General features: G+C 39.3%; 1 protein-coding gene across 3 annotated transcripts in view; it reads right to left on the reverse strand.

Annotated features, from left to right (window-relative positions):
- Positions 1 to 4,917, reverse strand: part of FRMD6 (FERM domain containing 6) — a 42,181-nt gene extending 37,264 nt beyond the window's left edge. For 2 of the 3 annotated variants that reach the window (XM_005867887.2, XM_005867886.2), the window contains exons 1-2: positions 4,899 to 4,917; positions 1,423 to 1,667 (exon numbers count right to left, since the gene is read on the reverse strand). In XM_005867887.2, coding sequence (XP_005867949.1) covers positions 1,423 to 1,521 — 99 coding nt within the window. In that variant the 5' untranslated portion in view covers positions 1,522 to 1,667; positions 4,899 to 4,917. Of the gene's footprint in view, positions 1 to 1,422; positions 1,668 to 4,898 lie in introns of those variants that run through there. The other variant, XM_014540997.1, reaches the window with a different exon arrangement.
- Between the last annotated feature and the right edge of the window lie 13,191 nt (positions 4,918 to 18,108).

Here is an 18,108-nt window from a genome sequence, read left to right on the forward strand (position 1 = left end):
ACAAGGCTGCATTAGTAAATCAAGAAACTGTAGTGATTGTTAGGATAAAACCAAAACAGTTAATAAGCAAGAAACTTTCCCCATCTAAACTGCTTAATGAGGCTATTTAAATGTCATATATATTCAGTATGACATTTAGAAATATTCTTTTATACAGTAATTGGGTTAAAATATAGTAGCATATAGCAAAACAAAACAAAACAAAAAAAACTAATTCAAGGCAAGCGCTAAGGCAATTTTCCCCCTTAATTCCATCAGAATATAATCAATGAAAATTGATAATAAGGAGAGGAACTGAAAAATGCTAGGCATGCTATTGATTACCATAAAACTGTTTGGCAGTCTCTACCAAAGCTAAACGTATGTATACCTTGGGATCCACGATTCCACTCTTGGATATAAGCCCAGAAATGTATGCATATATGCATACACATAAAATGTTCCTAACATTTTTATTCATAATAGTCCAAAATTTAAAATAACCCAATACCCATCAACAATAGTTAAAGATATTGGCATATTCACACAACAGAATATTATACAACAATGAAAAAGAAAGAATTACTGTTACATGCAATAAAATAGATGAATTTCACAGGACAAATGTTGAGTGAAAGAAGCCAAATAGAAAAGAGAACATATCGCATAATGTCAGTGGCGTGGAGTTCCGAAACAAGCAAGATTACTCTACGGCGATAGAGGTGGGAATGGCTGTTACCCTTTGGGTGGAGATTATTGACTAGGAAGAGTCACAAAAGGTCTTTCTGGGGTGCTGGCAATGGACTGTATCTCAAGTTGGATAATGGTTACAAGGATGTATACACTTGTAAAAATTCACCGAGCTGCATGCTTGAGATTCCTATACTTTGTTACATGTAAATTATAACTCAATTAAAAAAAATAATGTCATATTCCTTAATGTCCAGGTGAACTAAAGAGAATTAACTTTGACTCATGAAGCACAAGCAACAGTTCAATGTTCATAAGCACAACCTATTCAGGAAATTGGCTAGACTTAGGCTACTATTAAAACAATGATCAAAATACATTAAAAAGCTAGCAATTTATTACTATTTCATGTGTGCAGGTACAACTCAAAAGTATTTAAAAAGCAAATTCATATTATATATAAATATAAATTATATTTCAATCGAAAGTTTAAAAATAGCAGTGTTTGTTTTTCTATAATATAGTAGCCAAAATTCTCTAATTGCACCCTAGGTGAGAGGCTATTGAAGTCAGCTGCACTTCAGCCATAATTCAGAGTTCATACCTGTGTGGACTACTTTAGCACCCCAACCCGCCAGATTAATGATCTCATTCTGTAATAACTTCACCCCTTAATTAACCAAGTCAGAACGTGAATGTGGTCACGGGTGGGAACACAATTATTTAAACATTTCTAAGATGGGATCCACTCACATTGATGATGATGTTCAGAGACTTGTCATTGGGAAGGAAAATGCACACACTCCGGCGGTCTTGCATGACTCTGTTGTTACGGAAGTTCAGTTTGTTCATTGTGTGGGGGCCTCTCTAGCGGTCAGCGCTGGGCTCCGAGTCCCCGGCAACGCCGCTGCTTCCGAGAACGCCACAGCCAAACTCCGCTCCTCATCACACACTCTGTAGGAGAAGCACCATGATGTGCCACGATGGAGGTTTCACAGCTATAAAACAAAAAGCCCAAATCAGGCATGAATAAAGGCGGTGAGATTGGTGAGGAGAGACAGGGAGATGAGCAGCACAGGGACGGCGTGCCTCATAGCTAGGGCTGCCTCGTAGAATAAATGAACTCCCTGAAATTCAGTCTACATCTCGCCCACTAACGACTGCCTTAAAACTTTCATTCGCAATCAGGAATTAAACGTAAAGCCCTCACATCCCAGAGCTGCCTTTGAGGCGTTTTCAGCCTCACAGGACAGATAACAAAGGGCGTGGAAAAGAAGCAAAATGACAAAATAGCAACGACAACAACAAAATTCTCAAACTCTTTTCTTCTGTTACAAACTCAAATAAATGTCTTGGCTCTGGCATGACATTCCTTCTTCAACCACTTTGGTCTGGCTTTCACCTCCTCCACGTCACCCGCCTGGCTGGACAAAGAAGCCAGGGACCTCCAGGCCACCAGCAGTATCCGAGGAGGTGTAACGAATGTCTCTATGACGTTTTCCACGGCTGCTATGCCTTCCTTGCAACGTGTTTCTCCCTTTTATGGCACTGTTCTCTCCTAATTCTCTAACTTGACAATGCAAACAATTTTTCTATTTGTTATTTCACCAACCAATAAAATACAAAGAAACAACAAGACAGTATATATCAAACTGCTAGTATGTTTGTATACAAAAGAAATGTGGATTTTGGATATTTCTGACATCTAATCAGTTTATTCAACATGTTAATTTTATTTTTTTAACTTCTCTCAGATTTTCAATGTATATGATTTTATTTCCAAGCAATGAAAATTTTCTCTCCAATTTTCAATAATTGTCTTTTTATTTCTGTTTCATGTCTCATTGCATTGGCAAGGCCTTGCAGAATAATTTTAAAACAGTGGTGGATATTTTCTACTTTTAAGGAGTGTGTCTAATACTTCACACCTTATTGCTAATATAACACTAGCCAACGAAGATATGTTAAGACTAGTTGCCTCTCAAACCATTAGCAATATTTATATTGTTCCTTTTTTTAATACCGTTATATTTACATTGTTCCTATATTTGTGAGAAGCATCAATGAAGATATGTTAAGACTAGTTGCCTCTCAAACCACTAGCAATATTTATATTGTTCCTTTTTTAATGCCGTTATATTTACATTGTTCCTATATTTGTGAGAAGCAAAAGAGAATTTCCAGGAATAGAGAACTGTTTTACCAGGCAGAGAGTTATAACCATATAGCTTTAATAGAAAAGCTATTATCAGTGCTCACATAAATCAAAGTATAAATGAGACAGAATCTTGGTCGATTTGCTTCTTAAGTTTAAATGTCCATCTGTAATCAGCAGGAGGGTGGGAGAGAATATACTCTTAGATGACACATGAATAAATATAAAATAGTATTTCCTTTTAAAGTATAAATGCCCAGCCAGGGTGGCTCAGTGGTTGAGCACTGACTCATGAACCAAGAGGTCACTGGTTCAATTCCCGGTCGGTCAGGGCACATGCCTAGGCTGCAGGCTCCATCCCCAGTAGGGTCGTACAGGAGGCAGTCGACAGATGTTTCTCTCTAATCGATGTTTCTATCTCTCTCCTTTCCCCTCTCTCTCTAAAATCAATAAAAAAAGATACTTAAAGTATAAATAATATACTATCCAAAAGGGAGCTACTCAAACTAAGTAAACACAAATGGTAATCTTATTTATAGTATTCCCTCCCTGGGACGGTGACCAAAAGCTCCCTTAGCAGTATTCTGCTTTTCCTAAAGGATAATAGCGATTGTTTCCCATTAGGTTGTAGCCAGCGCATCACCCGACAGGGTCACTGGAGGTCCCTGCTGCAGTTCTCTCCAGGAAGGGAGGGTTGACCCATGTGTTCTATGACTACAAACTCACCGCACCCGAATCCAATCACCGATTTAAATCATGCACACTTTTAGTTCAGCAGCTCCAAAGCACCCATCGTAGGACCAGTGCTGGCTGCAGCGGGGTCACCTGGACATTTGTAATAAATACAGATCCTGAGCACAGTGACATTTCTACTCAGTCAGAATCTCCAGGGTCAGGGACCAGAAACCTTAATCTTCTAAAAAAGCTCCCCAGCTATTTCTGATATACAGTCACATTTAGAAATCACACTTCAGTTAACAGAAGGAAGCACAGGGTTGGATATAATGCCTCCATAGTACACATCAGGAAGTACACATGTGAAGTATAAGTTCCTAAAACAGGTCACATGTATATGTACACTCAGAACATTTTCCTGAAAAATGTTACTCGGTGATCTAGGAAAAAGTAAATTGGCGAAGCAGGGTACCCTCTATATACTCTCTCAGAGAAATTCAGAAATAGTAGTTGAAAGCTCTGATAAGTCCTGCAGGCAACTTTTTAAATTCATTCAACTTAATATTTCTCAAACTTCCTTGGGCAGAGAATATTCCCCCACCCACCACACACCTATTAAGGTCTTGTAGAATAAAATTCTTAGGCATACTGCTTAAGAAACACAATTCTAAAATGATTTCCTTGTCAAGTATTACATTTCATGGCAAATTTCCCCCTCTGTATTAATACATTACAATCCTCTCTGCCATTAAAATCTTTTAAGAAATTATAAGCTATGCTTAAATGCATCTTATTTAAATTCAAACACTTAAGTGATATTAATCCCAGTATATTTCTTCTTATTTAAATCTACACTTCAAATTGAGTTCCTCCTATAATTTTCCAGTTCTAATTAAACCAATTAACCAGCGGTATTTCTCCTGACCTACTTTCTAGAATGAAAAGAAAAACGTAGGGGAAAAAATATATTCTGAGGTTTAGGATGTTTCCAATGCTTCGTTAATTATAAAATTTCATTTGAGTACAATTTTTATTTATTTCTTTGTTCAAATAATGCAGTAAAAAAAACCCCACAAACTAAAAGAGGTTTACTGAAGAAAATCTAACAAAAGCAGAGTATTTAAGAAGCAGTAATGTTTCATTGCTGCTTTTTCTAGAAAGCTTTGAGGATGGCAAACTAAAAAAGCCCTAAAAGAGAGATAGGATTAAGTTTTTACTTTACCCAGAACTGCATTAAAGCTGATTAAAAGGTTCAGCTGAAATAGCAAAATTACCAGATCTCTAATATGCTCCGGTATAAAATTTAATCTTAAATTGGACAGTCCTGGGGGAAAGAATTAGAATAAATTGATACCAATCTGAATTGTAGAAATAAGCCTTTTATCCACTGGCCACTTACTCTGTGTCCTAAATTTCAGCTCATTCCTGGGGGTGGGGTGGGGGGCACATTTCCTATTCCAGGGCAGCCTTTTTTCTGTCCAATGTTCTTAGGGTACATTATCTACAAAGAATAAACCATGTCATAATATCATTTCCCAGGCAACAACAAACAGCTTTACTAGTGGTCAAACTCTACCTTGCCATCTTTATTAATACCCAACTTACAAATGTTAAGCTATAAGATTCCCATACTTGGATTTTAAAGTCATATTATTATAAAGCCCTTATTTCCTGAGACGCACCATTGGTTACAAAGTTACTTCATTTCTTTTAAGAATCAGGAAGCCATTACATAGTATGGACATTCAATAGTGATTTCCATTTTTTGGAAATTACCTTTAAAACTGGGTCACCTTGGAATAAAAGTATGGACTTTAGTTCATCCTACAGGGTAGGGCAAAAGTAGGTTTACAGTTGTGAGTACACGAAGCAGTGTTTATTCTTGTATTATTTATTAAGTATTATATTATTTTCCACAGGAACAACTGTAAAACTATTTTTGCCCCCCTCCCCGTAATATAGCAAGATTGGTTCATTAGTTGTGATAAATGTACCATAGCCATGAGAGAGGTTACATGTGGGGTATATAGGAACTCCCAGTACTATCTTTGCAACTCCTGTGTATGTAAAAGTAGTCTACAATAAAAAGTTTATTTTCAAAAAATTAAGTAAATGGAAATTTCCTACCCACATATTATAATCTCAGTTTGAATGGAGGCAAAGAGAATTCTCAACTTTGAGATTGTCAACCTAAAAAAACTTGAAAGGATGGTAATTTGATAAGAAGATTATTATAAGGCAATCCAAAATACCTCCAGACACTGCCAAATGTTCCCACGTGCAAAATCACCCATAGTGAGAACAGATACTGTACAGCAAGCATGTCAAACTCACGGCCCATGGGCTGCATGCGGCCCACAATGTATATTTTTGCAGCCCAGCCAATATAATGGAATGTAAGAAACGTTTTAATAAAAATTTTGTAACTTAATTTTTACAATATCCTGTTATACATAATTATTAATAACGAACTACAACGTTCGCTAATGACTGATTACTATAATTGTGTTGCATTCATTTCCCTTACACGCCTTATGCGCAGGTGCACCATTTCTCTCCACTAATACTAGCAGTGAATATTTTAGCAGCCGATTGCCACATCATTAGTCGTGGACTGACTTGTTTGGTGTGCGAAACAGGAAATATTTTGAACAAGAAAAATAGGTTTATTTGCGTTATGCTTATTAATTTGTGCAGTTATTCAGTGTCTGGTAAGTTAATGTTCAAGAAAAAATATTAACTTTTATTAAAATATTCTATTATTTTTGTTAACGATTACTCATTTATTTCAGCCCTTTGTATTCAGCATGTCTCTATCGAAATAAACCTACGTTTCTATGAAAATTGAAGCTTTTGTTTTTTTGCGGCCCACATAAACTTATTTGGCCCGTGTTAGCCTTAGATTTTCACATGCTTGCTATACAGGTTTCCACAGAGAGTCATTATGAGCTCCTTTCTACCATCCAGCTGTTTTGTAAGGACAGGAGGTCCTCAAATGTTTCATTCGATGTCCTTTTCATTACAACATTGCTGAGAAAAAAAAACTGATTCCCAGTGGGGGCCACTGTCTGTGTGGAGTTTGCATTCTCCCCAAGGGTTTCCTGCGTAGGTTTTCTCTGGATACTCATGTCCTCCCACATCCCAAAGATGTGCACATGAAGTAAACTGGCCTGTCTACATCATCCCAGTCTCAGTGAGTGTGGGTGGGGGTGAGTGGCCCTCTGATGGAAGGGCATCCTGTTCAGGGTGGGTGCCCACCTTGTGCCATTGCTCTAGTAGATAAATAAGGGACTGCCAAAAGCTTAAGATCACCTCTCTTATGGTTGGATGTCAGGTGTTTAGAGACAATATGAATAGAATATTGATTAAGAAGACAGACTTAACTTCCCCAATCAGTCAAACCTGGGTTTTAACCTGGATTCTACAATATTGGCTATATAACCTTGGGCAAGTAACCTAATCTCTGAGCCTGATTCTTCAGCTGTAAAATCTATACTATTGGCCTCCTAGGATTATTGGAAAGATTACATGAGAGAATGGTCATAAAAAGAAATTTCAATCGTTGTACTGTTGATATTTGGCTCTGTTGACTAATGAGTTTGCCGACCACTGCTCTAGTAGATAAATAAGGGACTGCCAAAAGCTAAGATCACCTCTGTTATGGTTGGATGTCAGGTGTTTAGAGACAATATGAATAGAATATTGATTAAGAAGACAGACTTAACTTCCCCAATCAGTCAAACCTGGGTTTTAACCTGGATTCTACAATATTAGCTATATAACCTTGGGCAAGTAACCTTATCTCTGAGCCTGATTCTTCAGCTGTAAAATCTATACTATTGGCCTCCTAGGATTATTGGAAAGATTACATGAGAGAATGGTCATAAAGTATTAGCTATCAGGCTGTTGAGGGAAGGCTCATGAAAGTAACAGTCATGAGTTGCCAGGTCATGAGAAGGCACATCTGCAATTAATCAGCAAGAACACTGTACATATCACCTGGAGCTCTAGAACTTAGAGCCAGATGCAGCGACTGGACTAAACTTTGTGGGGGGGGGTACTACTTTGGGGTTGGGAAGTTAAATGTATTGTTTGTTGTAAATGGAACAGTTACATTGTTAGGTGGTGACTCCTTTGAAATTTCATTTATGAAATTTATGAAAAAGAGAAAGTGTGTATGACTACGTATGTTCAAATGTGCGCTGGCTGACCAAAGAACGGAATGTAGAGGACATCTGTTTTAATCTACTTGGCACCATCTTTCCATTGGAGAGTGCTCCTCTCCCCTTCTGGCTATCAATCAGAGCGTTTCCTACAGTGGATGGGTGGAGAGATGATGGAGGGTACAGATGTGACCCAGGGCTGGCCTAACAGGTACCCTACTCTCCAGTCACAGTGCTTGGTGGAAAGGGTGCACATATGACCCAAGCAAAGTGGGAATTCCTCCGTGAAATCTGTTATACAGATGTTGGGATGGAGAGGGCTGCTCCCCTTTTTGGATTCCTATTTGTGCAAAGAATAGGAGCCTGGGGTTGCTGGCTCATATTCCAGTAAGAATTTTCCTGGAGAAGGAAGACATCGCAGAGGAAAGTGAAGTTCAGAAAGCATCCTGATCACATCATTTAACTCCTGTATCCAGCTGTGCCCGAAGCCAGAAACCTTTCCCAGGAATTCCCAGATAGTGGCCCATAAATTACCTGTCCTCTTCCGCTCATCCTGCCACTTGCGACCCAGTCCTCTCTAACAGAGCCTGCTCAAACCAGAAGCTCATTTACTGCTTGACACGCTAATTCATTAATTCATTGAAAGTTTACTATCACTGGCGACGAAGATTGACATTGACGTGGAAAAAAAACCACAATGCTCTAAGGTTTAAAGTTTCTCTCCATTCTACAACAAAGTAGAATAATCACTATGATGAATATACATCATTAGCAAAGACCTTCTGGGTAGAAAAACAGCTGAGTAACTGAAAAGTTTAGGTGACTGAGTTGCTTGCTGTTCAGACACCACCGTTCTCTAGGAGCACTGCACACAGCAAGTAACTTCTGGGAAAATGCATAAATTCATGTAATGCAAACAAAGCACAAGACAATTAATTCATGACAAATTTTCAGCAACAAGAGAATATCGCATCTTGAATACTAATTTGTGGGTGAGCGGTGCTGTCTTAGTAAAGACCACCAAGTTTTTTTACAGAATGTGCGGAATGTGCTTTTACTGTGTTGTCCATTTGTCATACATTATAGTGGTGACCCAGGGCTGGCCTAACAGGTACCCTACTCTCCAGTCACAGTGCTTGGTGGAAAGGGTGCACATATGACCCAAGCAAAGTGGGAATTCCTCCGTGAAATCTGTTATACAGATGTTGGGATGTAGAGGGCTGCTCCCCTTTTTGAATTCCTATTTGTGCGAAGAATATGAGCCTGGGGTTGCTGGCAATCATCTTTCCACGGTAAGAATTTTCCTGGAGAAGGAAGACATCACAGAGGCAAGTGAAGCTCAGAAAGAATCCTGATCACATCATTTAACTCCTGTATCCAGCTGTGCCCGAAGCCAGAAACCTTTCCCAGGAATTCCCAGATAGTGGCCCATAAATTACCTGTCCTCTTCCGCTCATCCTGCCACTTGCGACCCAGTCCTCTCTAACAGAGCCTGCTCAAACCAGAAGCTCATTTACTGCTTGACACGCTAATTCATTAATTCATTGAAAGTTTACTATCACTGGCGACGAAGATTGACATTGACGTGGAAAAAAAACCACAATGCTCTAAGGTTTAAAGTTTCTCTCCATTCTACAACAAAGTAGAATAATCACTATGATGAATATACATCATTAGCAAAGACCTTCTGGGTAGAAAAACAGCTGAGTAACTGAAAAGTTTAGGTGACTGAGTTGCTTGCTGTTCAGACACCACCGTTCTCTAGGAGCACTGCACACAGCAAGTAACTTCTGGGAAAATGCATAAATTCATGTAATGCAAACAAAGCACAAGACAATTAATTCATGACAAATTTTCAGCAACAAGAGAATATCGCATCTTGAATACTAATTTGTGGGTGAGCGGTGCTGTCTTAGTAAAGACCACCAAGTTTTTTTACAGAATGTGCGGAATGTGCTTTTACTGTGTTGTCCATTTGTCATACATTATAGTGGCTGCAAAAAAAAATGGCATTTTCCCAAAGTTTTGTTTAAGTTAACTCAACCAATCACTTTCTCTAGCTTTGGCAACAGTTTGCACTCTGTGGTACCCTGACTCCTCGGCTCCCCAGTGCTGCCCTTCTCTGGCTTTTTTTCCTGCCATGACCATACTCACTTGATTCACTCTGTTACAGAAGCAAAGCAAAGGGTAATGGGAACAGTGGTACTCGGGGCAATGAAACCACATTTCTCCAAAGAAATTAAAAACACATTTCTCCAAAGCACAGTTCTGGTATGCTCTCTCTAAACTGAACAGCAATAAGCATAACTCTGTTAATCAACAATTACAGTGGCTTCCATGCTGGAGTTCATAAAAAGAAATAATGGGGGTCTTCAGAGTTATTTTAAATATTTCAAAATGCCCGGTAAAATTGGCACATTTCCCCATGGTGACACCTCAGAGGAAATTAAAATATCATTTGCTTAAGTAACTTCATATCATTTTTAAATGCTTATTTTGATAGCACATTTAGTTTGACTGCCAGATTTGAAAAATGAAAACAAATGACATCATTTATTTTGCTAGACAATCTTTCCAAACACAAGACCCAAGGAAGGTGAAGGAGAGGAAGGCTAACAAAAGTGATCCTCAGTGGTCGGAAAGGTTGGGATAGATTTAGTTGCTAGATGTGTATACATTTTAGAAACCATCTTAGTAAGAAAAAAAAAATCCATCCTTCTGCCTAGTCTATCATTCTGGTGGCTTTCTCCTCTACCATAGCTCCTCACTGTGCTCTCACCTGGGTTTCTAAATGCGCTTGTCTCGTCCTGTTCTTTAAATCTGCCACCCCCACAATGCTGGCAGCGTGACCTCGTGTAAATGCACCTCCCACCTTGCATGTCACACCCAGCTCACATCCTTAGTGCTACAGCACTTGCACAGGATAACACCTACCCTCCAAGCACAGCAATCTTCCACCGCCGGGTCCCATCCAGCCTCCGTGTGGCCATTCTACAACTCATGCTTTGTACTCCTGCAACCCTCTTCCTCAAGGTCCCTGAACAAGTCTTGCTCTCATATGTCTATGCTTTTGACCACGCTGCTTCCTCTGCCCAGAATATCCTCCCTTGCCTATTATCTCACCCACCACCCACCTCCCCAAGAACAAAGTATCTTGGTCCACCCTGGAGAACTCAAGCCACTGAAGCATGCCTCCCCATCGGTGGGCAGCTGATTAACAGGAGAAAATAAAATTTTAATACATGTGCACAGGGAATTCACATGCACATGAAAATTTCAAGGACAGCGAGGTAAAACTGGATGACTGCATGATTTGCAGATAATTTAGGAAGAGTGGAGCATACATGACAGGTTATTTTTTTGTTAGGCAACCAGGAAATAATGGGACATGGGGGAGGGGGGAAGGAAAGGACAGTTAATAGGCTCTTGCTGGGAGTCTTCTGTCTAACGCTTTCTCCTGCGCTCTTATCATCGTTGTACTTGCTGGCCAGTCTGTCTCCCCACAGAGGACTGGAATCCCCTCAAGGACACCATCCATCAGCATCTTTATGCCTTTCATGCCTGGGGGAGTCCTAGGTCTGTGAGAGGCACCCAATAAGATGTGTTGAATAAATTATTTGGAAACTCATCAGAAATGTGAATACATTTCCTGGCAATTAAGATTAAAATCATGTTCTTTAAGAAGCACTCCCCCAGCCCACAGCTTCTTGAATATTTTCTGCATGTTATTTACAGGGGAAAGGGGTATATTTTTTCTTGTCTTTAAATTTAGCAGACAAACATAATGGAAGAATACTATTCTCCAACACTGCCAGCAAAATAGTTTCTAGGAAAGTCTCCATGTATATCAGGTTCAGCCAACTGGTGTAAAAGCAAACATAGAAAAAGATATATTGGTTGGGATGTGGTAAGTTGAAAGTAACAAAAATAGTCAACTCAAAGTTAGACTCTGGAGCCAAGCTGCCTCTGAGTCAGCTATTTACTAGCTGTATGACCTCAGACAGTTCCCTCACCTCTCTACACCTCAGCTTCCATATCTGCAAAATGGAAATAACAGCAATATCTATTTTACCGGATGTTGTAAGGCAAACACTATGTAAGTGCCAACTATTAGTAGTTACACTAGTCAAAATGATATAAGGGGAATTTAGAAAAACCAAAGTAACTGGAAGCCTAGAAGAAGGATGGGTGTGGGCTTGTGGTTTGATGTGTAGCTCATGATGTCATCCAGGGCCTACTTTCTTTCTGGTACCTTGAAATCACTGCACTTTAAGGCTGGCGCCTCTGAGAGTGGTCACATCAACAAGAGTACTGAAACTCACCCTGCTGGATGGCTCAGATCATAAGCCGCCCATCACTGGGGGATGGAATTGTTAGATCAGCTTTTGCAGCCCAGGGCCTGCCTCTAGAGCTATAGCTAGAGTTGGGATTAACTCTCCTGAAGTACATGGACATCAAAACAAAAACCTGGGTACCCTTGGAAAGTCGGGAGATGAGGGGAAATGCTAGGTAGACAACAAGAACAAAGGCAATGATAAAATTCATGAGTTTTAAACCAGAGAAACTACTTCTGGTCAAGATGGCAGGTAGGTAAATGTGGTACTTGTCTCCTCCCACAACCACATCAAAATTACAATTAAACTACAGAACAACTATCATTCAGAACTGCCGGAAATCTGGCTGAATAGAAGTCCTACAACTAGGAAATTGAAGAAGGAGTCATATTGAGATTGGTAGGTAGGGCAGAGATGGGGAATGGGTTGGTTCCACACCCACAGGTGGTGGATAAAAATTGGAAGGGATATCTTGACTGCAGAGGACTCCCCTGAGAAGGGTGATCCCAGACCCACACCAGGAATTCCACCCAGGGTTCCAGTACCAGGAAGAGAAATTCCCATAACTTCTGGCTGTAAAAACCAGTGGGGATTGAGGCTAAGGGAGGCTGAGGCTGCTGGAGTCCCAGGCAGTTCCTCTTAAAGGTCCAGTGCATGGACTCCATCCCTCTGAGTTCCAGTGCTGGGGCAGCAGCTCTAAAGGAACCAGGGGCATCAGGGCAAGACCCCAGAGGTGGGGTAGTGGGAGGGGGAGAAGCTTTCTCCCAGAAAGAAGTGCTGGCAGAGGCCATTGTTCCTTTGATGAATCCTCCCCCACAGAGCTGGCAGGCAAGTGCCATATCTGAGACTTCATCAACCTGGCTCACACTGTTTGCCCAGCCCTGGTGATTCCCTGAGGCCCTCTCCACCCAACTTTCAGGCCCACCCAAGCTGTTTCTAATGGCTTTTCCATACATATGGCTTGCTGTGGCTCAAGCTTCAGAATTTCCTAAAACCTCTCAAACAAGCAGCATTTGGCCTCAGGGTGACCCACATCTCTTGCTAAGTGACCCAGGCCCAGCACTAGCAAGCAGCTGGCTTTGGCTCACACCTTGGCCTTGCCTGGTACCCTCCATTCAAGGAGGGGTGGACTCAGTGGGCATCAGAGCTCTGCTGAAATAAGTCCTGCTCTGCACAGCTGATCCACATCAGTGGTCACAGCCAGGCTTGCAGCTGACTGGCCTGGGGCAAATCCCTCCTACTGACATGCCAACAGCAATCAAGGCTCAACTACAAGAGAAGGGTGTATATATAGCCCACACAGGGGGCATACCTCAAGTTCCGAGTTTGGATGGTCAGGGAGGCTTTGCCACTGGATCCTATAGAACACCTACTATATTAGGCCCCTCTACCAAACCCTGGAGACTTAGCAGCTCAACCTAATACATAGAAACAAACACAGGGAGGCAAAAAAAAAAAATGTCCAAAATGAGAGAACAGAACAAAACTTCAGAAAAATAATTAAACAAAATAGAGGCAAGCAATCTACTAGAAGCAGAGTTCAAAAAACACTGGTTATAAGGATGCTCAATGAACTTAGGGGAAGAGTAGATGAACTTGTGAGAACTTCAACAAAAAGATAGGAAACATAAAAATGGAACTAGAAACCATGAAAAAGAACCAGTCAGAAATACATTAACTGAAAGTAGATGAAAGAGAAGATCAAATCAGAGATTTGGAAGATAAAGAAGCAGAAAACACCCAAGCGGAACAGCAAAAAGAAAAAAATAATTTTTAAAAAATGAGGATAGTATAGGGAGCCTCTGGGACAACTTCAAGCATACCAACATTTGCAACACGGGGGTGGCAGAAGGAAAAAAGAGAGAACAAAGAATTGAAAGCCTATGTGAAAAAAATAATGACGGAAAACTTCCCTAACCTGATGAAGGAAATAGACATACAAGTCCAGGAAGCACAGAGTCCCAAACAAGAGATGTGAGGGTGGTTGTGGGAAATGGATGAAAAGGTGAAGGAATTAATTAAGAAGTCCAAATTGGTTGCTTCAGAATAGTCATGGAGATGTAAAGTACAGCACAGGGAATATAATGTAGTCAATAATATTCTAATAGCTATGTTTGTCTTCAGATAGGTGTGAAATTTATCAGGATAATCACTTAGTAAATTATGTAATGTCTAATCACTAGGGTGTACACCTGAAACTAATATAATAATGTATGTCAACAGTAATTGAAAATTTTAAAATTGATTGTAGAATGGTTTTTATAAATAAATAAACCAGAGAAACTATTTTTTTTACAGCCATCTGTATTCAAAAGTCATATTAGGTTTAGTAACCAGGCACAAAAATTCCTTTCAACCAAGATGAATTTCTAGCAGTACATCGCCAACAAAAAGTGCTGTTCTCAGGGAAAATCCTTCGACTTAGAAGCATCTGCTTCTAATTTCCACAAAGAAATCTTTGATTCCTTCATTCATGGGACTTGCACTCAACTCCCTGACACAGAAACTACAGTTTTCTAGATAATAATTTTGCTGTGAAATTCTCATTATCTGGCAATAATATCTAAAATATTAACATTAACTTTACTTATGTTTCCCATGAAACATTTCTTTCCAAAGAGTGCATAATGCCTTTAACAAAGATTGAATTAAACATTCGGAAAGTTGCTAGCTTTCTTGCAACATTGCACAAGGATTTTCTCATGTCATTGAATGGCTCTTAACAACAACAATCATGATGAGATGCAATGTACAAACTGGAAATGGGAAAGTCCATTGGCAATACAATATATAATTAAAATATAGTGCATTAGAACAATTCAGCAGTGAACATTAATGTACCACAGCTACATATTGACCAATATAAATCTCAAAAACAATGTTTAGCAAAGAAAACAAGAAGCAGAAGAATATGGATACGGTACGATTCCTTTCTATGAACAGAAAGTTCAAAAACAGGCAACTATAAAAGATGATTCAATTAGGGCTATATATACTAGTATATGGTAAGACTATAAAGAAAGGCAAAGGAATGATTAACCTCAAAACTGCAATAGTGGTGCTGAAGGGGCCGCATGGGGGGAGGGGTCTTTGGAAAAAGGCAGGCGCTTCGAAGATGCTAGAGAAATATTCTTTTTCTTAAGTTTGGTAGTAAATACAATGGTGTTCTTTTAATACTATTATTGTTTAAAATGTACAGAGATATAATAATCATTCTTCAATGTGTGTACTTCACAACTTGAAAAAGTAAAACAAATCAGATATATTGATGCTGAAAATGCTATAACCATGATTAAACTTAAAAAGATACAGAAGATAGGATAAGTATGAAATCAACTATAACACATTAAAATAATCCTTATTAAATATTATCTTGCCTAATACACAATTATTTCCATGGCCCTAAACTGAAAAAAAGAAGGTCTTAGATATTTTGGTGGTTAATGAATTCTTATGGGAGTTTTTACAATTTAGTGGCATGTGTATATATTAATTCCTGGCTTTCTATTTACTACTAAATGGAAAAGTAATATAATAAAGTGCTATGGAATCAAAACTTGACCACTGAATCAGATCTTAGAGATGATCTGGTCCAACCCCTTAATTTTATAGGTGAAGAAACTGACCCTTTGAGCCAATGACCCGGCAAGAGAACACCAGTTAGTTTTAGGCAGGCACCTGGTGTGCTGTTCCTTCCAGGATTTTTCTTCTCTAAATTCTATTAAAAAATTCCCACAGGTAGGAAACTGAATCTAGACTCTTTTCAGAAAGTTCATGTTTTATGTATTTAGATATTAAAGTCAAGAGACATGCTAAATGATATACTAAAGTAAACATACCCAAATGTTACTAAAACCTGCCTCCTACCCTGGTAGTTGTACAATCACATGCAAAAAAACAAAAAAGTTTATGAAGCCAGGAAAAAACTTTAAGGTGCAAGGAATCCAATTTTTACCCCACACACATAAAATTATGGGACACACCCAAAAAAGTAGCGTTGGCAGCGGAACACACCCTCACATATACACATACTGTGCATGTGCCAAATGTGTAGAAAGGGGTGAAGTGAGACTCAAGGTGCAGGCACTCTACAGTAAAAGATCAAAAGCACACTCTACACACTTCAAAGTAAAAGACTCCTCTGGACATTCTAACAAGGCTTTATATTGCTATAAAAGTCCTCATTGAACACCCTTTTGGGGGGTTTGCTGTGAATACATAAGTTAAAGACAAAGTTGTCTCATAAACTTATGAAAACATCCGAAAATATCAATTTAAAAAGTCAGAGAAAAAAATGTTTATTTTAATCATAAGAAAACCCTAGAACTTTGATTTACAGTTTTAAAAGCCCTGGAGAAAAATGATGAAAATGTTTGTTTTAGATAAGTCTTCTTTAATTATAGCTTCACAAAAATATTTAATGTTGTTATTGTCATGTAGGGATTCAACTCCAACCCATTAAGACACATATATCCAAACAAAGAATTGGATGAAGATTAACCAGAGACCAACAGTCCTAAGGATCACGCAGGCCCCCCCCCCCCCACACACACAACCCCCATTCCCTTGGGACATCATCAAATCATTAGTCAATCTATTCTAAAGAGATGGAGGTAATTTGTGTTATTCGAGAAACATGAATCTAAGACTGTTAAGGCGACTGTGGGGAACATTACTGGGATCCAGGGGGAATCTTCAGTCAGAAGCTGGCTCTCTCCTACCTGTCATCCAGTATTTAATTCCCATAGATTACTTCTGAAAGATAACTATGTACCATAAATTTGACAATTCCATCAAGTGTGAAATCTCATTTTCAAGTGGTACTTATGCAGTAACGTTCTATTTCCCATATACCAATTCACAGTCTTCTTTGTGGAACTCTTCTCAACAGGGGTTTTGAAATAAGATACAAAACAAGGTCAACTCAATTGTTACCTATGGATATTCCAAAGATAATAGAAATAAAAGCCATTTAACAGTGAACCTCTGAGCTCCCTGGTGTGTGAAGTCAACAAAATCCAATACTGAGTCACTGAATAGCCCAGTCAAGTTGCCTCCTTTTGACCTGCCTGCTCATTGGATTTTCTGGTTCTCTGATGTACATCCCCCCTGCATATTGCTAAAAGACAGCATTCCTTCTTATAGTAGTCATCCTCTAATGCTTTGAGGGAGACTTAAAGTCTGGTTTTTAAGGGTGTGGAGGAAGGAAATCAGAATTACACCTTACCCTAAGCTAACAGGGCTAATCCTCCATGAAAAATGGAACCACAGCTCAATCTTGAAGGTTAGAGTTAAAAACAAACACGCCAATCAAACGAAAAATAGAAACCACCCTACCCCTGCTCAGCACAGCTTTTTCAGATGGCTCTAATCATGCTGGGGAAGCCAGTCGGGAGGCTGACCTATGGACTTCTATCCTGGAGAAATCAGAGGGGCAGCCTCATTCCAAGCCAGCTGTCCCTCACGACAGGACCACTGCCAACACCAACCGGGCATCACTGCATCATACTCCCTGACTCCTCCCACAAGAAGGCTAGATCCTACCAGCATTTGCCTCGAAATCATACCTCAGATCCAAAACTATTCAAGTATTCAAAAAGCACTCAGGAGTGACCATTTTCCTTCATGACCTTCACATCCGGAAGAGTCAATTAAGAAAACATGGTGTTGATCCTAGTCATGAATTTTCTAAGGAAATCTGGATAACAATTCGTTTTCAGATAAGATTTGCAAAGTTATAAGTTATCCACTGGCTTTTCATGGGGCTGGTGAGGGAGGTAACCAGTTGAGAGACAACCAGTAGATGTGTCTCTCTCACATCGATGTTTCTCTCTCTCCCCCTTTCCTTCCTTCCACTCTCTCTGAAAAGCAATGGAAAAATATCCTCAGGTGAGGATTAATAAAAAACACACAAAAAACCCCCCAAAAATCTACAGCTAATATTACACTTAATGGTGAAAGATTAAATGGTTTTCCCCTAATGGTGTAAGGATGCCTGCTCTCACTACTCATTTTCAAAGTCAAAGGACTTACTATCTGATTTTCAGACTTATTCTAAAGGGTACATACTGTATTCAAAACAGTATAATATTGTAATATATATATATATATA

The sequence above is a fragment of the Myotis brandtii genome, unplaced genomic scaffold (genome assembly GCF_000412655.1).
Source record: "Myotis brandtii unplaced genomic scaffold, ASM41265v1 scaffold253, whole genome shotgun sequence".
Taxonomy (NCBI): domain Eukaryota; kingdom Metazoa; phylum Chordata; class Mammalia; order Chiroptera; family Vespertilionidae; genus Myotis; species Myotis brandtii.